General features: G+C 43.7%; 1 protein-coding gene across 2 annotated transcripts; it reads right to left on the minus strand.

Annotated features, from left to right (window-relative positions):
- Positions 1 to 111: 111 nt before the first annotated feature.
- chd4a (chromodomain helicase DNA binding protein 4a) lies at positions 112 to 27,291 on the minus strand. 2 transcript variants are annotated; one of them, XM_084918921.1, is made up of 41 exons: positions 26,989 to 27,291; positions 26,420 to 26,571; positions 22,929 to 23,038; positions 22,493 to 22,735; positions 18,513 to 18,631; positions 17,658 to 17,923; positions 17,417 to 17,547; positions 16,862 to 17,000; positions 15,004 to 15,173; positions 14,385 to 14,618; positions 13,510 to 13,713; positions 13,220 to 13,428; positions 12,287 to 12,418; positions 12,111 to 12,210; positions 9,986 to 10,177; positions 9,009 to 9,209; positions 8,756 to 8,893; positions 8,352 to 8,473; positions 8,076 to 8,249; positions 7,845 to 7,986; positions 7,585 to 7,716; positions 7,371 to 7,488; positions 6,949 to 7,073; positions 6,779 to 6,871; positions 6,549 to 6,687; positions 6,294 to 6,463; positions 6,031 to 6,208; positions 5,117 to 5,206; positions 4,635 to 4,726; positions 4,293 to 4,426; positions 4,014 to 4,158; positions 2,758 to 2,911; positions 2,543 to 2,634; positions 2,214 to 2,460; positions 2,017 to 2,079; positions 1,750 to 1,929; positions 1,565 to 1,673; positions 1,328 to 1,460; positions 939 to 1,134; positions 609 to 778; positions 112 to 483 (listed from the first exon to the last, which is right to left on the minus strand). In XM_084918921.1, the coding sequence occupies exons 2-41, from the start codon at positions 26,478 to 26,480 to the stop codon at positions 469 to 471; spliced, it is 5,862 nt and encodes a 1,953-aa protein (XP_084775047.1). In that variant the 5' UTR covers positions 26,481 to 26,571; positions 26,989 to 27,291; the 3' UTR covers positions 112 to 468. The 2 variants fall into 2 exon arrangements, with proteins under 2 accessions (XP_084775047.1, XP_084775046.1); XM_084918920.1 differs by having other exon boundaries at positions 2,017 to 2,082; positions 26,989 to 27,290.

Raw genomic sequence — 27,291 nt, forward strand, 5'->3', positions numbered from 1 at the left:
TCACACCTCCTACTTTAACATCATTGCTGCTACAACACAGAGAAAAACAATTATACCGGATATAAAAAGTTGGCGGAGTTTTTATGATGATCACTTAAGCTCCAACAAAACTTCATTTAATTTTTTTATTTTGTTTAGGTCCCAAAAAAACCATCATAATAACATTATATCAATAATATTAATACAGAAGTTGAAAAAAAATGGAGGAAAAAAATAAAACAGCTTTTCTGTCCACAGCCTCGTTCTCGGTGGGGAGGGGGATTTGATCCTCCGGGGGGGGGGGGGAAATCTGTAAAGTCCTTTTTTTCAGGGGTGGGGGTAATTAAAACAAACAAACAAAACCAAAAAATGTGAAGTGGGCGTGGCTTCAAGCTTGAGGCGCGCAGTCTGTCTTTCTCCTGTGCACCAATCAGGAATGTCGAGGTGAGGCAGGGGGTGGTTTTCGAGGTAAAGAGCCGACGTTCAGTCTCACTGCTGCGACATCTGCCGGGGGAGGAACGGAGAGGTGGGGTCAGAGAGATGTCATCTCTTGTGTGTGTGTGTGTGTGTGTGTGTGTGTGTGTGTGTGTGTGTGTGTGTGTGTGTGTGTGTGTGTGTGTGTTAGCTACCTGCTGTGTCTGCGGCTGTGGTTCAGGTGCTCGGCTTGCCAAGCGGCTCAGGATGTTCCTCTCAGACATCTGGAGTCGGACTGCAACCGGCGGTATCCGGGCGATGGTTGCAGGCAGGCGGGTGACGTCCGCCTTCATGTCACTCAGCAGCTCCTCCAACTGCTTCAGCACTGAGGGAGGGACAGACACATACATTAGAGTTATTTTTGAGGTTCTTCATAACTTAATTTAATGTTCTCAAGGTGCTTTTATCTTAAAAATCAGACAAAGTTGACATTTTTAGCAGCGCGACTCTAAAAACAAACAGCTAGGCCTGCTCGCCGACGTTACCTTTGTGCAGGACGGCGTTGGCCGGTTTGTTCCCGGACATGGACTCCTTGCTGAGGTGCTGGTGAGACTCGGCCAGACACTCCACCTCGCTGAAGCGGGTGTTGAGGGCCATGGAGGGGTGGGAGGGGTCCTCCGACATGTTGAGGTAGGCGGCGCGTCGCAGCTGCTCCTCGATCACCAGCGCCTGTTCCAACAGCTGCAGCGGAGGCGAACAAAGAGTCATTTTATTTTAAATGTTCTGCTCAGTTCAAAGATCCATTTTCTCCGTAACATCGAATTTCAGATGAGTGGAAGAAAACGATCAGAAACACAAACAGTGTTGATGTCGTCCTTTACCTGAAACAAGTCTTTATCAGAAAAAAATATCTTTAAAGTCAAATCTTTTGTACCTTGAATCTTCTGGCGAGGAACTTGTTCTTGATTTCCAGGAAGTTTCCTCTGTTCATCTCTCCTTTAAAAGGCTCGTTGAGGATGGCGAACTTGACGTCGTTCTGGATGTCCTGCCAGCGGGCGTAACCGTGTCTGAAGGAGGTAGAGGTCAAAGGAAACAACAGGCTCTGATCTCACATTAAGTGCTATTGTTTTAGTCTCCAGGGAAACCAAACAGACAGGTGTGCAAAGGATACTGTATGATGCCGGCCAGCAGCCAGTAGTCATGGCGGCGATGCCAGATCTCGTTGGTTTTCTTGGTTACCGTGGCAGCGCGCTCCTCGTTCTGCCACAGTGAGTGGAGCTCTGAGAGAAACACGTGAGTCAGCGTTGAATTGAAAACATTCGAATGAGTTGTGCTCGAGTCTGAGCCAGCGTGTACCTGTGAATCCTCCGTCTGCGATGTTGAACATGAACCGAGTCTTGGCTTTCTTCTTCTCCTCGCTGGCCCCGCTCGCCGTGGCAGCGGCGGTCGACGCCGTTCCCTCCTTGCTGCCGTCTCCGTTCTGCAGTTTGGCCGCCGATTCCACTGGTTTCTGAGTCTCCTTCTCCTCCTTCACATCTGCGGGAGGATGAAAAAGGAATCACAATTAACGACAGCAGAGCGTCAGAGAGCGCCGAGAAACCCTGCAGGAAACGTCATCGGCACCTTTCTTTTCATCTGCGGGAGGCGTGGTGTCCATCTTTTCTGTCTTCTCTTCCTTCTTTTCTTCTGCTGAAATCAAGATTTTTTAAAAAAGGAAGAACTTAGTAACCAAATAACAAGGTATATCTCTATCACTTACTCTCTAAAGTTTTATTTAAAAATATATTAAAACAGGAAGAATCCTGAGTGACTAGTTTTACCTTTGACCTCTGCATCCTCAGGTTTGACCTCTGACCCCTCTGTCTTTGCCTCTGAGGGGGGCTTCGTTTCCTCCGCTCCCTCTGGACTCTTCTTCTCACCCTCTCCTTCCTCCATCTTCTCGCCTTCTTTCTCTTTCACGCCCTCCGTTTCGCCATTGCTCGGTTTGTCCGTCTCCATTGGCTCCCCGTTCTTCTTCTCCTGCTCGGCTGACGGACTCTTCTCGTCATCGTCTGGGATGGCGATCACCTGCCGGAGACGTGGAAGATTAAAAAACGTTCCTCCTTCCGACTCCATAAACCCGATTTCATTCACAGCACTCAGTCTTTACCTCGTTGCTGTTTTTTCCGGCCTCTTTACTGTTCTTCTCTGCCTCGCCCTCCTTCTTCACATCCTTCTCACAGTCCTTCAAGGAGTCGTCGACTACAAACACAAAGTATCTCGTGATATTGTTCTATTTTTACACGCTTTAGTTTTCATCACAAACACATCGAGTATCCTGTATGACTTGTGTGTTTGTTGGTTTAGCTCCAGTGTGAGTGTTACCTGGCACAGGCGTGTTGGGCTGCGTGTCGGCGGGGGTGCCGGTGGACGGCGTTTTTGCAGGAGAATCGGGCTGAGCCGCGGCCCTCTTGTTCTCCTCCAGCTCGGCCATCCAGGGCATCGACCACTGGCCGTTTACGTGCTCGAACTCCTGAACCTGAAAAACAGGCGAGCGCGTCAGCAAGACGTCTCTACATGTTGCTCAAACAAAATAGAAACAAAATAAAATAAAAATCTCAAATCAAGCATTTCTGGGGAACATGACATTACCAAGTTTATTTTCATCCTTGTTTTTGTAAATAACTTCTGTATATTTTAACCAAAGCTTTCACCACCAGGGGGCAGCATTTTACCGCTGGGTGTGCAGAAATTGTTCAGTTTTGACTTTTCGCCTACCAGCTTCTAAATGAAGTAGCATTTACTTCAAACACATTAGAAATGCCGCATTTATAAAACAAAACCAGAGTTTCCCCCCTGAGACCAGATTTAACTCATTTAAGCTTCAACTCCACTCATTCACATTGACTAAAGACGGTCTCTGGAGCCCAGCCTGTAGCTAACAAGTACAACAGATCTCCTACAAGCTCTGGAGTTCAAAACAGTGAAGATGTTACAGGCTCAGAGTTTTATTTAACTCTAAAAGGTTGTTAATGATTTTTAAAGAAAAGAATTAAGAAAAAAATGCTTTTAACTGAGAAATATTCAGACAAAGTTTCTTTTAAGCGTAATTTGTTTTCCTTTTTCCGTTATTTGTGTGTCCAGGGTCCCTGCAGGTAAAGTCAACTTGGATTTAAAAGCAAAAATTGCAAAACCCTGTTGAATAAAATGTTATACTGCTATACTCCAACAAACCCAGACATCCCAGTTTAGTAAGAAAAAATAGGAAAGCTTGACTGAGTTTACACAGAGAATAAAAAGTGAAAAGAAAAACATACGCTCATCCTCAAATACCTCTCATTACTTGAAGATGGAAAAAAGTTTTGTTTTTGGTCCGATGAGCCAAAGTGTCGGAGGTTAACTGTACTTTTAAGTGACTGGTAACAGTTTTTACACATAGAAAGAGCCTGAAAGCACAAGTCGAACTATGAAGACAGCAGACAATCAAATTCCTGCTGCAGACTGCTGGTTCATTTCTAGCTTCAAATGCATTTCCAACAAAACAAACCAAGTTCTTCAAAACAAGCATATGAACCAACCCTAAGGCGATCTACAGCTGTTAGCCTCTTATTACAAAATGAAAGAAAGAGTGCCTTCATTACCTTTTTGCGAATAAGTGACATGACTCCGATGCGGGTAAGGACGTGCTGCCGAGACAGCCCTTCTCTGGGGACGCCGTCCGCAAAGGTCTCGGCCCCGTCGGCCCCGGGCTCACAGAGGTGACGCATAAACAAAGACACGTAGGCCCTGGGGGGTTTAAAAGACGAAGCAATAAAAAACTTTATTACATCAGTTTAAAAATGTGGCAGAAGACCACCTTGATGAGCACTTCACTGTCTTCAGTGGAAGCCACGTGTTTGTATTTAAGCTGAGATCCTCACTTGAATTCTTTCTCAGATTTCCCTCGCAGGTCTCGGACCAGCCACTGGGTGGTGAAGGCGTCTTGTGGGGGCATCCCATAACGCATCACTGCGTTCAGGAAGGCCTTCCTCTGCCGAGAGTTGAAGCCCAAAACCTGGAAAACGTCAGAGGGGTAAACATTAGAGTTTAAATACAGAGAACAAACAGGCTGTTACGGACATAAGGATGTGTCAAAAGATCCACGATATTTGAGTTTTGAGATATACCACCATTATCCCTTAAAGACTATTCAAAGAACAAGGTCACCACTGATACACTTATAATCTGAGATCTTTGAAGCTTTGAGTCTCTGAGACGCTCACCTCGATGTTGCCCCCCACCCTGGCCAGCAGGGGAGGCAGCGGTTTGTCTTTGTCGTTCCTCAGGCCCTTCCTGCTCGGCCTGCGCGAGTTGGCTGCAGAGAGGAAACAGCGCTGGTGATTTTACAGATGATAAGAAACACTCTGCAGGGAGGCAGACCGTGCTGCAACACTCAAAATTAATGTTTCCCTTTTCCGTCTACAGAATGACATTCAGAGCTTATTGAGTTAAAAGCTTATAATACATTCAGTTTCTCTTGTCTGTCGTTTAAACCTTTAGTTATTCTGTTCTGCAGGTTTAACACGAGTCACTTTTCCAAAAAATATTTTTTAAAACAGAACAATTTTGTGAGTAAGTGAAGCTGGAGATCCTGTTTTTATGTACTTGTAAAGTAACCAGCACTAATTAGACTGCCTTAAATGTACAGAGCAAATATTAAACATTTCATCCTGGACCTCAGGAAACAAGTTAACCAAGTTTTTACCTTCTGATCTCTCGTCAAAGTCCTCATCGCCCTCCTCAGATGCCACCGAGTAATCTGATTGGCCATCTGACTGGTCATCCTGCCAATCAGCTTTGAGACAAAAGTAAAAAGGAAGATTTAAATTTCATCATTTCTCTATCTGCACGCACACACACCACAGCTTGTTTCATGTAATCTACAGTTTTTCTTATAAATCAGGCTGAGATTCTTTGAGCACTGCTCCCCTTCACCAGAAGCCCCATTCAAAGGGGGAGGAGCAGGAGAAATGAGGGAGGTGGGAAGGAGAAAGAAGCAGTAGAGCAAAACACTGGAGAGAGGCAGTGATCAGTCTCCTAGTAGATGTTATAAATTTGAAAATCCTACAAGTTTTTCAGAAAAGTTTTTTTTTTTTTTTAACCAAAGGTCAAAGGTGAAGTCAAGGGGGGGGGGGGACTCATCATAGAAATAGGTAATGGGGAGGCGTGTTAGAAGAAGAAGAAAAAGGGGAAATGGAGAGGAAGAAAGGGGAAGTGGAAAAAGAAGGTGAAAAGTGAGGAGGAGGAGAAAAGGGGGAAGGGCATGTGAGGAGGCAGCACAGGAGGATGGATGTTCCCGTTTTTATTTTTCATTAAATGTTCAAAATCCATTTCATCAGGTGTTTTTTTTTTTTCCACTGAGCCATGAAGAGAAGCGAAAACCCTTCTTCCTTATGTAAAGCGACCAACGACATCATTAGAGACACTTGAAGAGAGAAGTGACCTTAAACTCAAGCTTCTCCCTCAGCAGAGGAGAAACTCCTCGCTGAAAACTCTGAACTCTAATACACCGTGCGTTTTCCTCAAATATTTTGAGCACAAAATACTAAATCTGTTCTTAGACCATTTTCTTTTATACATAAAAAGAAGACAGAGGAGCAGAAGAAGACGCCCTCTCACCTCTGTCTTCTTGAGAGCCGTCGTTGTAGTTGACCTGCTTGCGGATACGTTTGCCTTTGCCCAGGTTTCGGGCCAGATCCTCCTGCTGCTGCTCGTAATGGTGACGCAGCAGCTTCTCCCAGTAGTCTGGATCCACGCTCTCCTCCTGCTTAATGATCTCCCGCTGCACCTCCTCCTCCTGAGCAACGAGAAGGAAGGTGGTTAAAAGGACAAAAGGGGAGCTGGGTGTATGAAGGTCACTCCTGATGGGCTCAGGCGCTCACCTCCTCCTCCTCATCTTTCACCACATACTGAGCCACTTTGAAGGAGCTCAGGTATTCATTCATGCTCTGCAGCTCCGTGTCGTCAGTGGCGTCCTGGTTCCTGTCCAGTAGTCGCTCTATGGCTTTGTCATCGTAGTGAATGATGCTGCTGTCCTCTTCTTTGTTCTCACCTGCAGACGCACAGACTTCAGTTCACATAATTTTCCCTCCCTCTCTCTTTCTGTTGTCTTCTTCCAAGCTTCCCTCCACCCTCACCTTCTCCCTCATCCTTGAACAGCTCTTCTGTTCCAAACTTGAGGATGTCATCCAGCTCCTGCTTGGACATGGAGCCCGTCTTGGATCCGAGGCCAGGCCGGACCACCAGGTGAGTCAGCATCATCTTCTTCTTGGCAACCTGGAGAGAGCGGAGCAGGTAAGGAGAGAGGGAAATTTTATAAGAGCAACCAGCCAAGATTTCAACTCTGTGGGACTCGGCTTTTATTTACCTGAGTAATCCTCTCCTCCACTGAGGCCTTGGTGACGAATCGGTAGATCATCACCTTCTTGTTTTGACCGATACGATGAGCTCTGCTGAAGGCCTGAAAGCAAAAATACACGTGTGAATAAGCGGTTTGGGTGAATGTGTGAGTGATGACTAATGTCTCTCCGACTGTACCTGGATGTCATTGTGCGGATTCCAGTCCGAGTCGTAGATGATGACGGTGTCGGCAGTAGCCAGATTGATTCCCAACCCTCCGGCTCTCGTCGACAGCAGGAAGGCAAACTGCTGAGCACCAGGAGCTGAAGGATGAAGTAGGAAAGAGAATAAAGTTGCTTCAAGAATCAGATTTAGTGAATCAACTGGAACAATCCTAAAGCCGGTGATGTTTACATTCTGCCCCCTATAAAAGGACCCAATTCGACCCCCTGGACAGCGTTCCAACGAAAAACTGCAAAGCTTTCGTTCGTTATTCCAGTTTTTCCAATAGGAAAGCATTTTTTTCCAGGTGCGATGAATCCAGCGTTGATACACAGGAGTGGAAAAGATATGAAAGGTGAAGGAAGAGAAGAGAGCAGGTGAGATAAGGATCAACTCACCATTGAATCTGTCAATGGCCTCCTGTCTCATCCCTCCTGTGATTCCTCCGTCAATCCTCTCGTACTTGTAGCCTTCGTTCTCCAGGAAGTCTTCTAGCAAGTCCAACATTTTAGTCATCTACAGAAAAAAAATGGAAAGGTTAGTTTAAGATAAAAAGACTTTCAAGTTGATTTAGGTTTACTATCAGATTGTTTGAGACGTCCGGCGTTGTACCTGAGAGAAAACTAGCACTCTGTGTCCTCCCTCCTTCAGCTTCCTCATCATCTTTTGCAGTAACATCAGTTTCCCTGAAGACTTGATGAGAGCATTTCCATCATACATCCCGTTGGGCATCTTTGGAGCTTCCTGTTGGGACCAATCAAATGTTAAGGTTTCATAAATTGCATAAAAGGTTTGTCCAAAGGTAGAACAGTAGGAGCCGTCCACAGCCTCCTTCCTAAATAAATGGTCTCTCCCTGGTGTTTGGGTCGTACCATAGCAGCCCCGGGGAAGAGGTAGGGGTGGTTGCAGCATTTCTTGAGGTCCATGACGACGTTGAGCAGTGAAACCTGGTTTCCTCCTCCTTTGGTGTTCAAAGCCTCAAAGTTTTTCGTCAGGATAAATTTGTAATATTTCCTGCAAACAGACCACAAACATTCAGCCTCATGTCCACCCTCCTCTGACCTCTCTTCTACAGCTGCTGCTGTACCAACCACCCGACTCACTTCTGCAGCTGGCTGAGCTCCACTCTGACGATGAGCTCGGTCTTGGAGGGCATGTGCTTGAAGACGTCAGCCTTCAGCCTCCTGAGCATGTGTGGACCCAGCATGTCGTGTAGCTTCTTGATCTGGTCCTCCTTGGCAATGTCGGCAAACTCCTCCAAGAAGATCTCCAAATTACTGCAGAAAAAGAAATGACAGAGAAACCAGATCACACGTGAGGTATTCCTTTACTTATCTGACAGTAAAGCGATACATTTTTACAACAGAGCTCAGGCTCACCTGAACCTCTCGGGCGTGAGGAAGTTGAGCAGGTGGAAAAGCTCCTCGAGGTTGTTCTGCAGAGGCGTTCCAGTCAGCAGCAGTTTGTGCTGCAGGGAGTAGTTGTTCAACACCCGGAAAAACTACAGCAGGGGGAAACAAAAATGTTTATAACAGGATCAGGCTGAGTGAAAATTCACAGGCAGCTGCACATGTTTTCAATTCAGACGCACTCACAACAGATTTATTACAGCTGTTTCAAGTAACCATGCCGACAAGCAGACCGATGATTCAGATAAACTTCTGATTCAACCACAGAACAGCTTTTCTTTGTTCTGTTATTATAGTCTGGGATTTTTATTGCCCGCGTTGTTGCTGAAAAATGATTCGCTTGTGCGAAAGCGCCCATCCCCTGTGTGTAGTACCTTTGATTGGTTGTTTTTTAGCCTGTGGGCCTCGTCCACCACCAGACAGGCCCAATCTATGGAGCCCAGGACGGCCATGTCGATGGTGATCAACTCGTAGGACGTCAGCAGAACGTGGAACTTGATGGATACATCTTTCTGTTGGAGGAAATCGCCAAAACTCAAACTCAAGTTTGAACACACTTTTTTTCTGAGGTTTCTTTTTTTTTGCTATTTGTTTTATGGATTTCCACTCACGCCGCCATCTCCTTACCTTCATCCTGGAGGCCTTCTTGCCTCCTCGGACGGCGTTATCCTCGAAGGAGAACTCGTTCTCCCGGATGACGGCTCTGCTGTCCTTGTCTCCGATGTATGTCACTACGTACATGTCAGGCGCCCACATCTCAAACTCTCTCTCCCAGTTGATGATGGTGGAGAGGGGCGCGCTGACCAGGAACGGCCCTTTGGAGTGACCCTGGATGAGGAGACGAGAAGTGAGTGTAAAGCATCATACAGATGAAGGTCACCAGCGCTTCACTTAATGACCAACGACCTTTGCCCCAGACCCACTGGTCTTAACTCCACCTGGTAAATAAAAGTGTTCAACAAACTCTTGGGATTCCCAAATTTAACTAATCTGTAAAATATTCTGTGCATTACAAAAAATATCAATATCTCAGGGCAGTCGATCGCTGATTTCAACTAATGAGTCTATGACTGAAAGCATATTTAAGCTGCTTTTCCCACAAATCAATAAAGAAACTAAAAATATTGTCAATAAAATCCTAGTAAGTTCAGTTGGAGGAAGTTTGCAGGAAGTGCATTCTGGCCTCCCACCTTCAGGTGGCAGCAGCCGCACATATGATGAGTGGTGGTTTACTGTTTCTGATCCAGCTTAATGTCGTCAGATTTCACCTGGTTTATACAAAATGGCTGGATGGCTGCTAGCCAATAAGATGACAGCCACCTACAGACATAACGTAGCCACACAGAGCACCGCTGAGTTGTAGCACTGAACAAAAAATTCATTTCATAAATTCATCTCAAACTAAATTCAACAAAAAAGAAATAAAAATCACATAAGTAAAACTGTTTAAGCCTAGTTCGAGTAGAAGCTCAAATTTCCAACAAAAAGGCGGAGAAGAGCTAGACCCAAAGCTTTCTAACCACAGAAGAAGATATACAGTTACAGCTTCAGCATGTGCGGCCCCACAGGGGTATAACAGAATCCAGCTTCTCACAGCCACTCACCTCTTTATACAGCGAGTAAAGGAAGACGGCGGTCTGCACCGTCTTTCCCAGACCCATCTCATCGGCCAGGATGGTGTCGGTGCCCTGAGCCCACGAGAACCGCAGCCAGTTGAGACCCTCCAGCTGGTAGGGGTGCAGCGTCCCCCCCGTGCTGTCCAGATATTCTGGCTGACGCTCAAATTTGATGGTGGGCTGGAAACGGAAGAATTACAATTTATAAACAAGGGCAGACGCAATCAAGGCGCCCTATAATCAGGAATATCAGGAATTTTTTTTTTTTATTTAAAGAAAATATAAATTTATAACTACAGGAAGTCTGGCATCAAGACCACCCAGAAACTCTACGTGGGCACAGCAGGGACAGCTCCACACCAGGAAGAGGGGCCCACAGTAGTGTAGGAGCTGAGGGACAGCGAACAGACCCGCAGCCCAGAACTGAAACCAGCTGGCACCATTGGGGTGCCAGGACACAGTCCCGGTGGCACAGGACAGCCCAGCTCCAAAGAGCTGATGCCCGACCCCCACGCTCCCACAACAGAGGAAAAGAAGCCCACCTCACCAAAGACAGCCAGGCCTCAGGAATATCAGGAAGAGTTTGAGGGCACATAACCTCATTTAAAAATTTTCTTCCCTCTGGTTCTTGTAGGGATTTATTCATCTGCATTTTGGAATGCGGCTCATCCAGTTCTGGAGGTACTGGCTTTCTCATGAATCATATGGAACTAAATGGCAATTGACCTCAAAGTTGCTAAAAACCAACCACGAAGATGTCAGTTGATGGATGTCAATGGTAGAAAGAAAACACTTCCTAGTTGAGTGCCATTTAGTTTTACTGTATTAAAAAAACAGTCCCTTTTAGAGGCAAACCGAGCAGTTTTGGAGGATGTTCATGCATCAGGGTTATTTTTAATGCTTTTAGATAATTGTTGTTGAATTTGAATTCCCAAATGTTCCAGTAAATAGTAACCAGAACTTAGAAAGACCAACTAAATTCTTTCACCTTTAAAAAAAACGATCAGCATTGCTGGTTTACCAGGTGTAACTATGAAGTTTAACATCCAGGCATCCATGAAAACAGCATTTATTACATTTAACGGAGTTAGAAGTTAGCGGAAGTTAGCTCGCTTGTTTTGTTAGTTACCTAAACATGATATAGCATGTTCTGACTGAGAGATTTCTGAAAAAATTAAAAAGGTACAGCTCTGCTATCACTTCCAACATAAATGAAAACAGAAAACTAAACAGCAGTGACGTTTGTAAGGTTACTGAAGTTGGGCTAGCTGGTATATAATGATGTGCTACGTGATCGCTAGTGACACAGCTATGTTAGCATAGCATAAACAGTGAAGCTGGAGGATGAACGCTAACTTTTTTCCACTCGATAAAAGTTAACGTGAAGGTTCCTGATGGTTAGAGACAAATGCAATCGCATGGCAGGATGCTGTAAACGGACCAAACTTCAGTCAGGAGAACAACTGAGACAATCCATCCACAATACGAGGTTAGTCATTCATATACTGCAACAACATGGGAATAGAGCAGCTGTGATAGAATACAGCATTAATGAATCAATGGTACAGAAGTGGAAGAAGCAAGAAGAATGAGTTGAATAAAGTTTGATTTATCTGACTGCTTTGTTTCGCTTAATGTGTCTTATAATCCCGTGCAGCTTATGGTCCGAAAAATATGTATTGGACTTTTTTTTAAATTTTTTTTTATTTGGCACACTGCAGTTTAATGTTGCAAAGCACCTCGTTTTAACTTCAGTGGGTATTATACATGGTTATGCTCAGGATATGTCAGCCCATTTCTACTTTTTATATAGCTTTAATGCACATAAAAAACAGCTGCTTGTTTAAGTGAAAATAAATGGATTGGGGGGAGGGGGAGGGGTTGCGCTAGTAAAGTTGTGGAGTTGTATTTTGTCTCGCATCAATTATATAGTCAGTTATATCATTATCGCAAATTTTCAAATCTATATCGTGATAAATATTTTTGGCCATATCGCCCTGCTCTAGTTGTGACCAGTGCAGTGAGCATAAAGTCACCTAAAACCCACTGACTCTTGGTAATGTCTGAGTTTTAGGACTCATTCCCTCACAAAGACTCATTAATTCCAACTTACATCGATCACCGGGTTCTCAGGAGGCCTTTCAGGCCGCTTCACTCTTCCTTTCACCTTTATCTTCTTCCCAGGTCTTCCCTCCTCTCCCATCATCAGCTCTCTGGAACAAACACGCACTATGAGTAAAAAGCGGCAAGTTTCAGGTTGTTAACACAGCTGTGCAGAACTTAACTCACCTGTGGTTCCAGTACTGCTGTTTGTACGGGTCATACTCGGGTATGTCCATGTCCTCGGCCTCCCAGGTCGCCTGGTCGTACGGCAGCTCTCTCCACTTGATCAGGTAGTGGACGTTATTTTTTCTGTCCACACTGGGGGGGAAAAAGAGCCGGCACAGAAGATTTAATCAAAGTTATTTGTTGTCTTTAGTACATTGTTCACTCCAGAACAGTGAGAATGACAAAAATTAAGATTGAATAGAATAAGTTTAGAGATAGTGTGATTTTTAGATTACGTCATTAGTGTTTACACTATCTCTACTTTTAAGATTAGGCTTAAAACTTTCCTGTTTGCTAAAGCATATAGTTAGGGCTGGACCAGGTGACCCTGAATCCTCCCTTAGTTATGCTGCAATAGACGTAGGCTGCCGGGGATTCCCATGATGCATTGAGTTTTTCCTTTCCAGTCACCTTTCTCACTCACTATGTATTAATAGACCTCTCTGCATTGAATCATATCTGTTATTAACTTCTGTGTCTCTTCCACAGCATGTCTTTTATCCTGTCTTCCTTCTCTCACCCCAACCGGTCGCAACAGATGGCCGCCCCTCCCTGAGCCTGGTTCTGCCAGAGGTTTCTTCCTGTTAAAAGGGAGTTTTTCCTCCCCACTGTCACCAAAGTGCTTGCTCATAGGGGGTCATATGATTGTTGGGTTTTTCTCTGTATCTATGAAGCACCTTGAGGCGACTTTTGTTGTGATTTGGCGCTATATAAATAAAATTGAATTGAACTGAATTGAATTAAAAATCTAAAATCTAAAAAAGTTTATAATTAATTCAAAATAATTTATTCTGATAGAAAAAAGTGACTCTTTTTGATGGTTTACGAATAGTACAGAATCAGAGCTGAAGTCTAATCTGTGTAACATTGTGTCTGTAAGAAGCTCAGACTGACCTGTGGTTAAGGATTCGATGAACCATCAGCCACTCCATCTTAATCCCAAAGCGGAGGTATTTCTCCTCCAGATGTTTATACATGGGGTCCTTGCTCTTCCTCTTGACACACTTGTCCTCCTCTCCTTCCCCAAAGTCGATGGGGGGCGGCTCCTCCATGTCGTTCTTCCTCTGGTAGTTCCTGAACATCACTTGGCAGTGCAGCTCCAGCTACACAACATGCACGAGAAAAAGTTTAGGATGAGGTTCAGCTATCAGAGAGATTTAAAGCTTTCCTGAAGCTGTACACACCTGGAGCTCCGTGACCCATGAGCAGTGCCAGTAGGACATGCTGCACCATTTGGCGAAGAACTCCCTCTCGGGCCGCCCTGCCAGCGGGGCGGGGTCAGGGGCATCGGCTGGGAGGTCTGGGGGACGGGGAACCGGTGTGGGAGGAGGGGGGTCTCCCCAGCGCCATGTCAAGATTTTCTGGACCTTCCCCTTCATGGGTGGACACTGGAGGGGAGGGGGACAGTAAATGTTTAAGTCTTTTTGGATGCTTTTAATTAAAACTGGTGAAATAGAAAAAAAATTCAGTTGATCCACTAAAATTTAAAAACAGTTTCAGTTTTAAAAATAAGTTATCGCTACAAAAAACTTCAAACTTCAAAGAACTTTTGAGAGGACAGATGTTTTTTTAATGCCTATGACAACAACATGATCGGTTTACTAGTGGACAATCCCCTCAATCACTGCTAACCAGCTAATACCACTTCATCCCATCTAGTGTTTTCCTACTGGCAGGTTAGTCAGGTCACTATTGTTGTGGTCCCTGATGTCACTCATTGGCTTTGAGTATCCAACAAACAAACTCCACCTCTGCCGTTTTGGGCCACCGCTGTAGTTCTTGTTCCCTTGTGTTCTGGAAGGCCTCCCCAACCAAAACCTGCACTGGTGGAGAACTTGTGCCACTATGCCAAAACTCAACAAGGGTACTGAGAGGAAACTAGTATATTAACATAATGCACAAGGTATTATATATTATCAAATCCTTCCTCCTCCTCTCTCTTTTATTTTTAAAACCACTGTGACCTAAAGAATCCCATAACTGACCACATGATCAATAAATAATAATAACGCATGTTAGTACAATCACCACGTTTAACCCTGACCGTCCTCTCGCTCACCATGCAGCGGGGGCAGATCCACTCCCCGTTGGGGATCTCGGGGAGCGGTGGGTTGAGGCAGTGGATGTGGTACGACGAGGGGCACGAGTCGCAGCAGAGCAGCTCTCCGCCATCTTTACAAACTCGGCAGAACTCCATGTGGTGGTCGTCCTCCTCCATGTCACCCGCGTCTCCGTTGTCCTCCTCACCATCGGAGCCGTCTTCTCTGGCTTCCCACTGGATGCCCTCCTTTTCCTGCAATCGCAGGACAGTTTATGCTTTATGACCTTGAATCAATGTTTCTACTGTGATTATGTCTTCTACAGTTTCCAACTATTTTAACTGGTGTCTAATGATTTAAAGAAAGAAACAGTGTTACCAGTGACAAAGAAAAATGGTAACCGTTCCACACTGAAAATCTGGGTATTTTTTAAGTCGCTTAAATGTTTGAACCCAGACTTTGTGATCGAACAGATGCACTTTTATTTAAACATCAGAAAGCTAGAACCTCCTGATGTTACCACTATAAAATAAAATGTCCATTATTAAGCAACTGAAGCCACTTTATGTGCTTTGTCTGACCTTCAGAAGGGTAATTATTTCTTTTAAGGTGGAGTAAGTTGTCAAGTGAGTTTCTTACACAGTGCGGGCAGCTCCAGGTGCCCTCCGGTGCTTTCTCCATGTCAGGGTCCAGGCAGACCATGTGGTACGCCCTGGGACAGGTGTCGCACAGGATGATCTCCCCACCCTGCTGGCACACCTCACAGTAGTCCTGGTGGTCCGTCTCATAGCCGTCACCATCTTCTACGTCTGATGAGGAAGGACAAAAAGTATTACACCTACTAACGTCTCACGTTAACAGAGAGTCAGGAAGTGATACGCGCTGTGATCCGTGATCGGTGTTTATGACACTGAGCTGTGTGTTTATGTTGCTTGTCAGAGAAAAAACTACTCAGTGAGTCACTCTTTTCCCTCAAGCTCAGATTCTCTCAATGACACCAACAGACTGAAACTGACGGGCTTCACTAGGATGAAGTAACTATCTGTTTTAGAGAGAGATCCCACCGAAACACCTAAACACAGCCAGAAACAAAAACACTCAGATTTTCAGCCTGCTGACCAAAGTCAACGGTAACATAAAGTTTGGGTTAGTGGGGAGGAAAGAAAAAAAAAAGAGCTAAAAGTGTTTGATCAAAATCTAAAGTGTCACCAAAAACAAAACATTTGCGCAAACTACAGGTGTGTTAAACCTCACTCGCCTGAATCTGGATGAACAAAAGCCAAAAAAAAAAGTTGCAGTGCCTTCGACGGACAACAGTGAAATTAAATAAAATAAATATACTGACCATTTGTATTTCAGTACACTTAGGGTAGGGCTGCTCAAATATGGTAGAACCCCAATGATCATTATTTTGATAAATAACTAATCTTGATATAAAACATCATAGTTAAACAGTTATAAATCAGTAGGGAGAAACGGTCTACAGGAGGTTGATGGTTCGATTCCTGGCTACTCCAGTCAGCACGTCAAAGTTATCCTTGGACATTCAAATGAAATACATAGTACACATAGTAGGAGACAAAGTCTCCCAGTTTAAGATTGAAGGTTCAAATAAGGATGTTTTTGACAGGAAGGTGTCTCGCTGGTCTCCACCGGGGCATCTGTGGATGGAGATGAGCCGACAAGAGGCCTTGATAACACAGGACCCTCAGCAACCATAGAGCAGGGTGGTTTCTGAGGATCTTTAGACATCCAGATGGGAAAAAAAGGAGCCACAGGCAGCCTTTGTAATTTGTCCACAGGTTCTTCTAAAGCAGCCTTACGTCCCCTACAGAAACAGGCTCTCCTTCTCATCTGGCAAATGTCCTCAAAATGATCAAAAGTGCTCACAAGTCTGAGTTTCTACAGCCAGAACCACACAGCTCTACAAGAAATCTGTGCATTAGATTTATAAGGAAAAAAAAACAAAACTGCTTTTTAGTGAAAATGAAAGGTTGTAATAATTATATTCCGACTATCTTACCTTCATAATCACTCGTGGCCAAAAACTGTAATCCAATAATCTCCCAGTGCAAATTTTACTTTCCATCTGCAGCTAAAACCTTAACCAGTTAAAAGCGTTTCCCCGCCTACGCAACAGGGTGTCTGCGAGGACTCCGTCCTCTTTCAGTTCATGTGACTCCATCCACTACGTCATCCGACCGGTGACAACAGCTACAGAAGAGGCATCAGCAGGCGACAGGCCTGATGAAGACATCGTCCTTCTAAATATACCAAACTCCTCTGACTCAGTCGCAGTGATTAATGTGTGTGTGTGTACACTCCTCCTCATGCCGTCAAGAAGGCCACACGCTTCTAATACTTCACCCCGAACGCAGTCATTACTGCACAGCTAACCAGCAATCTTCAATCGGTACGCCCCATCAGCAACTGTTTAAGCAAGCACAGGAGCACTGGCTCATCACACCTGAGCTTAGTTTCAGTCTTACAGACGCACCTTTCTTCTTCTTGGGTTTGCTCTTGGATGGCTTCTTTTTGCTGCGGCTGCTGCGACTGTTTGACCCCTCGGAGACCGCCACGCTGTTGATGCTGCCGTTATCAAAATCACTGTCCACGTCGGGCTCATCCTCCTCGCTCTGTGCACACGGGACACAAGATTTTAAGATACGTTTAGGATACAACAGGGTTCCCTCAGCTTAAGAGAATACGATTTACGATTTCTTCTGCAGCTACTTGGAGTAACGTGTAACACAAACTTTATTAAAACGTATAAACGCAAAAGAAAAATAAATTCCTCGTGGTTAGAGGCACAGACAGCTTTGTTCTTGGCTTCAGGGTATCATTAAACAAGCTGATGTAACCTGACTCGTCGGAAATGCTTGAATGAACTTTGACCTGTGCCTCTTACTGCACTACCTTATTGAACAGCTAATTTTCCAACTAATACCCATTCCCGACTTTTTTAATAAACTGGTTAAAAACACTATTCTATACTGGGCACAGTGGTGGGTTTAATAACAAAACACACAGATGATGATATTTTGATATTTACTGATGAGCGTTTCCTCTTGCTGTTGAGGCCCCCCAGTTTGATTTTGAGAGGAGCCACTTTCTTTGTTTTCGTATTATTCTTCTTCTCTTGTGGTTTTGGTGCGGGTTTTGACTTCCTGCGGGCGTTGGGACCTGCCGGGGGGGGAAAAAAAGAAGAAGAGGAGAAAAACTCAGTTTAGCGTCACACAGATACAGGAGACTGATATTTTAGCCTTTCATGTGACCTCTCCTGCTCAGGATACCTTTGCCTTCCTTGGTCTTGGCCTTGCGGAGCGGGGGAGCAGGAGCCTGAGGAGGCTCCGCCGGAGGCGGCTGAGCTGCGGCGGGCGGCGTGACCTCTGCTACCATGGTGTCAACAGCGGCGGGCACGTTGGCGGTAGCCAGGGCGGCGTTGGCAGCAGCAGCTCCCCTCAGAGGGTTGTTGGTGCTGAACTCGCGCCACTTTGCGCCCAGAACCATCATCATCTTAGACACGGCGATCTTTGGGTTCTTGGCAGCGATGAGGGGCCTGAGACGGGTGTCAGGAAATAAAATTTTAAGAATGGGCACAAGTTCATTTAGCATCAAACGAATGGTACACATACAGCTGACTGCACGCTGATTACTGATCACGATGAGTTTCTTTAGCAGAGTTTATTTTAGTCAAAGTTCAATGTTTTGGTGGTTTTGATGCTGCTGTGGGTCACATGTGTTCACTAGGTATCAGCTGCTGTGCAGACAAGTCTCCACGGTTACATCCTGAGCAGTGAGTAACAGAAGCAATGCTGGGAGTTAGAGATGGTTTCTGTTGTTTCTGTGCATTTACGGTGTAAATTAGCAGGAAACTGAATTATCATTATTTATATTTTTGCTGTTCCTTCTTTCCCTGCAACTGGACGAGTCCATGCAGGTGATCCTGGACTGATTAACAGAGGACAGTGGACATGGCAGCTTTCCGTGAGATGGTAAAATTTACTTTGCCACCTTTTTGTTGCACTCTTCTCCAACATCCCTTTAAAAGCCTAAGTCAACAAACAGTTACACCTGCACCGTGTACGAGCTCTCGATACCACACACTTTTATGTATCTAGCACTTTATATCACATTCGTCCATGTACCTGACAAACTGGCTGAAGGCTTTGTAGTTAGTCAGAGAGCGGTAGTCTTCCTCTGTGAAGACGTGGTCAATGTCCTCCATGCCCCAGTCATCCAGCAGCTGAGATGACGACTTTGGCTCCTGCAGAAACAAAAATACAAAAACAAATTGTTAAAATCAAATAAAAAACAAATGGACACAAATGAAAACATAATATAATGTATTAATGCCTCTCACATGTTTTGTTTTAATGTCCCACACTCGCCACAAAATGAATGCAACTGTGGGAAACGCTAAAGTCAATTCAAAAGAAAAGATCTCCCCACACAGTAAAGGCCTGTTCCCTGTTAGTGTACCACACAAGGAAATGCTTAATGTGCACTTTAATAAGACCACACAATAAAAACAAAAAAATAAAACAAAAAAACAAAATGGTTGTATCCATCCTGCGAATTGGGTTTGGGTCGCAGACGACACCACCTCTGCTCTTTATTTAATATGACAAATACCTTGAGTGGGAATGGGCCATTACTCTGACAGGTAAAACAATGAAAACGTAATAATTTTGATATGCAAACAATAATGAGTCAGGTCCACTTGGTGCCTTTATTGAAACAAAATTCATTCTTCATTTAAAAAAAAAAAGAAAAAAAAAAAAAAGAGCAAAACATTATTGCTAACATCCTGTGACGCAGGTAAAAGAGCCTACAGTGTCTCAAAACCTGGCATAATGCAAAGACCAGAACTTCCTGTTTTCTCAAAACCACGTTAGCGCTGTAAAGTGTTATCAATATGGATCTGATCAGATAACAGAGCGCACAGATCAAGCACCCGCTGAATAGAGCGACCACAATTCAGTACATGCCACAGAGACAACACAACGGGAGGCGTGTTTATTTCGGAACATCATTATTCCCAAAAAAGAAGCTTTACGCAATAAACTCCTGCTGAACGAGGACGGCATCAACTGATCACACACAGACCGAGTGACCAACATGTGGGACCATCTGTGACTTATGAATGTGAAGCATAAAACCAACCAGCAGGGTTTCAATTTGATTTTTAAAAAAGGTGCTACTGTGCCCTTAAGCATCATAAAAAGCCCCCCTCCTACAAAAAAAAAAAAAGCACTTTTGTTCCCTTTCTGCGCATCAGAAAGAGTAGGTGGTTTGTGGCTTTATTTTACCCCACAATATACAAAATTATTATTCCACAGACTTTTACATTATCCATGGAATAACATCCTTTTCACAGCAACTGAAATAACAACTCCACTGACCACATTTGCATGCCTGAGGGGTTTGAGTGGCCCGTGAAGAAGATCCAAAATGAGCATCGAGCAAGCAACCGAAATGCTGAAACAAAAGTGACACTGACCATTAAACTTTTAAAAATAATTACATCAGACTGTTTGTTAATTAAGCTGATAATTCAGTGTGAGTAGAGTCAATCCATTAGATCACCACCAACCTGATGAGAATCTTTACAATTTACTCATTTATTAGCGGTTCTGCTGTTTTTCTTCTCACTTTCCTGTCCTTGTTAAACAAACCTCAATCATAACTTGTGTACGCGATTTAAGAGTTTGATGGAAATTTGTCCTTATGTTTGATTCTTTGATGACTAAATGATAAATGAAAAATAATCATTAGTTGCAGTGTGATGCTGTGGTTACAGCTGACTCACTGATCACTCCACATCATTACAGCCCTGTTGAACTTATTAAAATATTCTGATTCTGATACTTTGACTCAGTCTTCTTTTAAATGATGTGTGATTAAATGTATTAAAAGACAAATGAATCCCTTCATTGCAGAAATATGAATAAAAGAATTCAAAACTGCAAAGGTTTCTTTAAGGTTTTCTCCTCCCATTCAAATACCTGCAGAACCACCATTTGTCTTGGAAAGGTTACAAAAATCAGGAGGTGCACAGCAAACCAAAAAAACATCAAAGGGAACCACATGGTGGGAGTCCCAAGTCCCTTTTGGCCTGTGCCACTGTTCGGAAGGATGACAACAGTAAACACTGTCACTGAAGTTTTGCCCCTGCTGTCCAACTCTTATCTTACCAAGAGCCTGTTTTATCAAAATAAACAAACTATTACTAGAGAGTTTCAGCATCCAACATGATTCTTCCCTGAAAAAGGCCTCTGGGCAAATAGATCAGGCTTTTTCTGGCCCACAGAAATGGACATTTTAATAGATTTGTACGCAATTTGTATACTTCAAGGAAAAAAAGTAACTAAAGCCTTGAAATAAGCACAGTGGAGTAAACACTGCCTCCTGTATGCTGCAGGTGGATACTGCAAAGTTTCTAAGAAATTTGAAGCAGTTCATCTGCATTCAAACAACTTTTATGGTGGGTGAAAACATCAACAGTGGATGGGAGCAAAAAAACAGCAAACAATACTTTTCAGATTTAAACTATCTCCACAGGTGGTTTAATGAAAGACATTCAGCGGTATTTTAATGTGAGAACACCAGGTGGGAGAAGAAGTTACTTGGAGAGGCTTCATTTCAGTGAGCTTGCTGCACAGGATCACTGTACTTCTTTACTGGCCCAGAGCAATGAGGCCATTCATGAGGTGACGTTGATCCCTTTGATTGCTTAAAATACAAACTGTTTAATGGTGTAAACCTCCTAAGAGTTCAGGTGTCTATCACATAAGACGACGAAAAGCAGAAATTTTCACAATTTAGAAGCTGGAATCACAAAATGTTTGGCTCATTTTTTCCAGAAAAGGGACTGGAAATCACTCATCACAGTAGGTAAACCATTTCATCTCTACAGCAAGCAGACTTCAGGCAATTATGGCAAAAATGCTAATCGAGTATTTAATCCAATTATTAGAGTGGTGGGGGACACAGGGCAGCCCCACAGGGAGCTGGGCTTTATGTTCATGAAGGGCATCTGCAGGCTCCAGACTGATTTTAGCTTCCACCAAGTTATGGGGAGGCCACAAGGCTCGTGCAGCACGGTACTCCCACACCTCAGGAAACCAGTAGTGAATATCACCAGATCTTTAATGTTTTTTCCCCTCTTAAGGTTGATAGAAATTCAGTTAATTCAGACAACTGATTTTTCTCCATTTTGTCTTCCCTGCCTGCTGGATGGCTCCTTTCCATCAGCAGAGGTCAAAGTTTAGATCTGCTGAACTTTGAACAAGATGTCCGAAAAGCTCCGAAGCTGCACACTGTGGTCGCTGCAAAGCGCAAACCAATAAAAATAACTCCATCTGCAGGCAGCTGCTAATGATCCCTCCAAAAGTTTAAAGCCTTTTCTTCTGTTGTCTAAAGATGTTCTCTTTCTTTAAAGCCAGAATCATAAGTGAAATTTAACTTCTAAACTGCTGTCTTCTAAAGCCAGTTTCTTTTGAAGTTTAAATGCTAATAAAAAGGTGAACAGTTTGATAAAAACACCTGGTTTTCTGCTCCGTTCGCTTCCCATCTCACCATCGCACAGCCTGAGCTGCAGACCTGATGCAGGGCGGCTCTCCCAATGAATCAAATTGTGTTTATCTAACCACAAAGAAGCAGGGTCAAGTGCGTAGTGCAGCGTTAGGTGGTGTTGCCATAGTAACAGCATATGTCTTCACACACCCCAATCCACCCTCTCTTATGTTGCACTGAGTGTCATTAACTACAAGGGCCCCGATTGGCTGGCGGCCTCAGAACTGGCCAGAATCGGCTCTTTGTTTGAGCACGTCTTACATCAAATCTGTTTGTTAAACAGCTGCTGACTCCATTACAGGTACAACTATCAATACCTGCTCTTCGCAGAGGAGAGAAGGGTACTTTAAACCAATAACAAACCTTTTAACTGTACAGAGAAACTATAGCAAGTTTTGCATTTTACTCTGTTACTCATAACAGCGACGAATAACAGAGCTGTTGTCTGCAGCATTATTTTTTGTAACAAAGTATTTCAAAGTGACCAAAAATTTCAACAAGCACTAAATGTGTTATAAGTGCATGGACCTCCTTTGCTCGCCTTCCTTACCATGCCGTCATCGTCATCGTCATCCTCATCCTCCTCTGGTTCTGGTTCTTTCTTCTTGGAGGCGCTCCTCTCCGCTGCGGCACTGTTCCTCTTCTTGTCCTTGCCGCTGCTGGCTCTCTTCTTCTTCTTGCGCCCGGGAGTGTAGTCGCTTCCCTCGCTCTCTGAGCGTTGGCCAGGGCCGCCATCTTCACCATCATCTACACCGCCCAAGTCCATGGGCTCTGGGGAGCTAATGGGCAGCTCCTGGAACAAGGAGAAAGGCAGTGAGCAAACAGAGATCCAAAATGACTGGAAAACAAATCGTCAACTTTTAGTAGGTTTCTGTTCTAGAGTTACTCAGCATCACATGTTTATCTTTCTAATCCAGAACTGAAACTAGATCTCCACAGACCCCCATATATACAAACACCCCAGATTAACTGGATAATCCCCTCACCTCTCTGCGCGACCGCCGCTTGCTGCCCTTGCTCTCTCTGCTCTTCTTTGCCTTCTTTTTCTTCCTCACCTTCGGAGTCTCATTCTCAGAGATCTCTCCTTCCTCGTCATCTGCAGATCAGGCCAACATAGAAATTTCATTGTTAAGGTGTACAAAGGAGCAACTGTGCGTCAGTGTTTGTGCTGCAAGATAACAACAATGAACAGCTGGCCGTGAAGATGACATGCCTATCGGAGGACACTTGCATATCCTGCTGGAAACTCAACACCAGCTGTAGGCTGCTAAATACTTGCATCGAGTCAGTTTAATTCTTGATTCAGCTATTTCACAGGTAAACGGCAGGTGTTACAGATCACAGTGGAACTATGAAATGACAGAATTTGTAAAGAAGCTTTGTTTCCAGATGTCGAGTTTTATGATCCCAGGGCCTGAAATTCAAATATCTTAAAACTAGAGGGAATTCCCCTTTAACTGCTTCCCACAAGGCAGATTTATATTCTCTGGAACATGTTTGAGTCTGCTACGCTACTCTTAGTTTATGCTCGCTTATGCCACCCTCGTGCTGGCAAGTTCCCATTTTGGTGCCGTTTGGTGTGTTTTTTTGTGCAACTCTTAATTTTTGTAACCAGGTGACAGATACAGGTGTCTGCGCAGTTTGATCTTTGCGTACAGTTGTGTCAATCAATGCAGAAGCAAAGAGATTTGTAACTGATAGAGGAGGGCTAATACAACAATTTACTTTGGAGAAAAATAACAAAAAAAACAAAAACAAAAAACAATCATTGTGTTTTCCGTTTCAACATTTTCTACAACAACACTGATCAGCTACAGTTTTCAGAGAAGCAACACCTATCGATCAGCAGCAGATTGTCACAACTGAATCTCTGGCACCAGCTCATCTAAACGATGATCTCAAGCTTCAGGGTGCAGAAACATCTGAGGTTTGAGTAGCCAATGAGTAACCTGCAACTTGCTGTAACAGTTCAAATTATTTCTGGGGTGCTAGTGAGATTTAAGGTCATTTTCATCTGGGTCTTTTTTTGTTTACTTATCACCCTGTACACTGAACACTTGACCCTTGGCTCAACAGTCGTGTTAACAAAAGGACAAAAGTGTTGAGAAGACTTGATTGTTTCTATTTGTACAATAAAATAGAAAGTAACCAAATTTCTCCTTTTTGCAGTAATCAAAAACAAAAAATAAAGTCTGGGTTTTCATCTGTCTCACTCAGTGTCAAAAAGCATTAAAGTTATCCACGGTTAGATGTCTGGAATAAAGACCTGTGATGTTAGCAGTTAAACTAGTAATCTGAGTTACTTTCCAGTTACACAAGTTGCCCTCAGAGGGGGAATGACTAAATGAGTTTGGCTCTAGTGGTTAAAACCATCATTTACAACTGATTCATCAGGATGATTTAAATACACCCCTGCAGGCCTCACAAACAGCAAAAATCTTGATCCAGTATCTGGCACTGAGCGCTTATTAATGTAATGGACTACAGTAAGAAGCAAATGGCAAGTCGCCATCAAAGATGCACCTGGAAAGGAAGACGATTTAATGAGATGGGACTTTTTGGGTCAATAGAGGTAACTGAGCTTTGTGTAGGTAGGCGGACGCACAGCTGTAGCTGATAAGAAAAATTATTCTAATCTGATTCAAGTGTTTAACACAAAGAGCTCCTTATGAGCACAGTGGTAGAATTTTCTATTTGATGCAAAGCGTGAGAAAAGCATGTTTTATGGACAAAGACCAGATTTTGAGTCAGATGATTTTACTCCACAGATATAAAGACCTAATTTTGTGTACTCTGATTTGATCCCTGTGGGATCTGTGCTTGTGAAGACCTAATATGACTCCTGATGGAAAACAAATTTTAAATTAGAAGATTTTCACTTAATAGAAACTCAGAAGTTTGAAAAACTAAAGACTGCATATGACATTCATTCTGAGCTGTGCAAAAAAGGACACTAACAAAGACACAAAAGGAACTTTGACAGATTGAATTTAAGTTCTTGACACAGGTTTTTATCTATAAATTGCACCAAACTCTACTGCAGTCAACAGAAAATAACTCACCAGCTATTCAGCTACATTATTATACATCCTATATACAATTCCAGTGCAAAATTAATAACTGGCTGTTGATTGCGCATGAGTAATTCAAAGGCATATTTCTGGACTCTGTTTTTGTCCTTCCTTTGTTGATTATCTGTCATTTTTCTTTACAGCTGCAGAGATTTTACTTTTACTCTCATGAATCAAGATGTCTTTATCAGAAAAAAAAAATTTTTGAACCACATTATTTTGTTTTTGTCATTTTTGAAAGCTTCAACTAATGGCAATTTTCGATTAATCGCACTGGTGATCTTTTCCCCACTTGTCTTTTACTTGTTTGGCACCTTTGCTGACAATCAATTAGAAACCATGGTTGATCGCTATATCTTATAAGCTGTGCAATTTTTAACCGTCTTTTCAGCTGCAGCATCTATTAATAAAAGCTGAATGCTGACATGTTTTTTTACTAAAATGGAAACGATTTTCCAGTTTTAGCTTATGCAGTATTAGACCCAAAAAAATAGTTAAAACGTGTTGCGGTACTTCAGAAGCTCGCTTATTTCCAAACCAGTTAGCAGGTACTGACACTAGAAACAACAAAATATGAATTAAAAGACAAAAATATTAGAAAATGTTTGACCTTTGTAAGACATCTGAGCATAAAGGCTAGCCTGAATAATTGGTTTCTGTATGGCTATTAATGAAAAGAAGAATGACTTTACAGTGTGTTGTCTTTTGCACCGTTTGTGTTATTGCTGTTATAAAGCTTTTAAAAACACGTGAACAAAAAGTGGACCGTTTTTGATCGATTTTTAGCATTTGCGGCTAACTTGCTGAATGTTTGTTCTCAACGGTTCTATCGCGGACGGTGCGCGTGCTCGTCGGAATTAAGCACACTGTAAACATCGGCCACACCTGCACGTAAAAACTAAAAGGTGATCGGGGATAAATAACGGTTAAATAAAAAGCTGGGTGTTGTTTTTTCCTTTCCATATTATTATTATTATTACTTTTCCCCCCTTGCACACTCAAACCGAAGGCGCCGGCCATGAGGAGGGGGACGCCGCTGAACGTCATCCGCCAGCTTTCAAGCTAACTGGCTGCCTCCATCTTGTCATCGACACGTAAAAATACCGGTAGCTGGCTAACGCTAGGCCCCGGGAACATGCCGGTTTGTCGGCGTGACTTCACTCCGATGCAACCATCAGCCATGCCGTCTCAGGTTGTGGTAAAAACTGGACTTCTTTCTAAAACGATACTCAGCCGCGAATGAAGCCGGTTTGCTACTGTTAGCAACCCGGTAGTTAGCCGCATTGTGCAGTTAGCATTATGCTAACAAACATGATTGATGTGAATGTCAAAAACATCTGCTCATGCTAGCGCATAACCCAGCGTGAACATTAGCATTCTCTGCTAACAAATGAGCCTCGCCTTACCGTGCATTAACCGGTCCTCGGGGGCTCCGTATTCATCCCTCTCATCGTCGCTTGCAGACATAGCGGACAACAGAAAACTTTCTTTGTTTAGTTAGCTAGCAGTTTAGCTAACTAAATAAAGTTTCCAGGGTAATCCAGAGTTCTGACCCAGGCTTGAGTCCGTCCAAGTCGAGGAGGTGTTGTAGTGTAGGGGGGGTGGGGGGCAGAGAAGAACAAAAAAAAGAGAGCGGAAGGAAGTGAATATACATAAGACAGCAATCAGGACAATAAACAATCCCCACACGAGGTTTCTTTTTGGACAATAACTCTAACTTTGGACAGCTCGTAAAGATTAGCCCACACTCCATCTCCGCTGACATGCCATCTTGCCATTATCGTTAGTTTCCGTCTCATTAGCATGCGTGCTAGCCGAGCTTGACCGGCGGCCAGGTTCAGATCAAACACTAGACCCCCTCACACGCTCATATCTACCCCATAAAATACCTCACGGTGGGTTCTTTTATAACCACCCGGCATCCCAACCAGCCTGACTCAAGTAAAACCCACAAACAATAAAAACTGATACTCACAACTTGAGTCCCACACCGGCTCCAAAAACAGTAACTCCGGGCTCAGTTTGTTCGCCGGTCAGCACTTAGAGGCTCTTTTTTCTTGTATGTACACCGTTATCTTAACAATTTAAATATATTTCCGTGGTTTTTTGTGTGTAGCAGCAGCGTGTGCGCACGACGCCGTCTCCTCTTTCTCTTCCTTGCACACTACACACACCCCGCTCGCGCGCGCGCGCACACATACACAAAGAGATCAGGGGGCAGGCATCCCATAATATGCCCCCCCTCCACCACCACTACCACACATACACACACACTTCA

The sequence above is a fragment of the Perissodus microlepis genome, chromosome 22 (genome assembly GCF_051167445.1).
Source record: "Perissodus microlepis isolate ML-2025 ecotype Zambia chromosome 22, ASM5116744v1, whole genome shotgun sequence".
Classification (NCBI taxonomy): Eukaryota; Metazoa; Chordata; class Actinopteri; order Cichliformes; family Cichlidae; genus Perissodus; species Perissodus microlepis.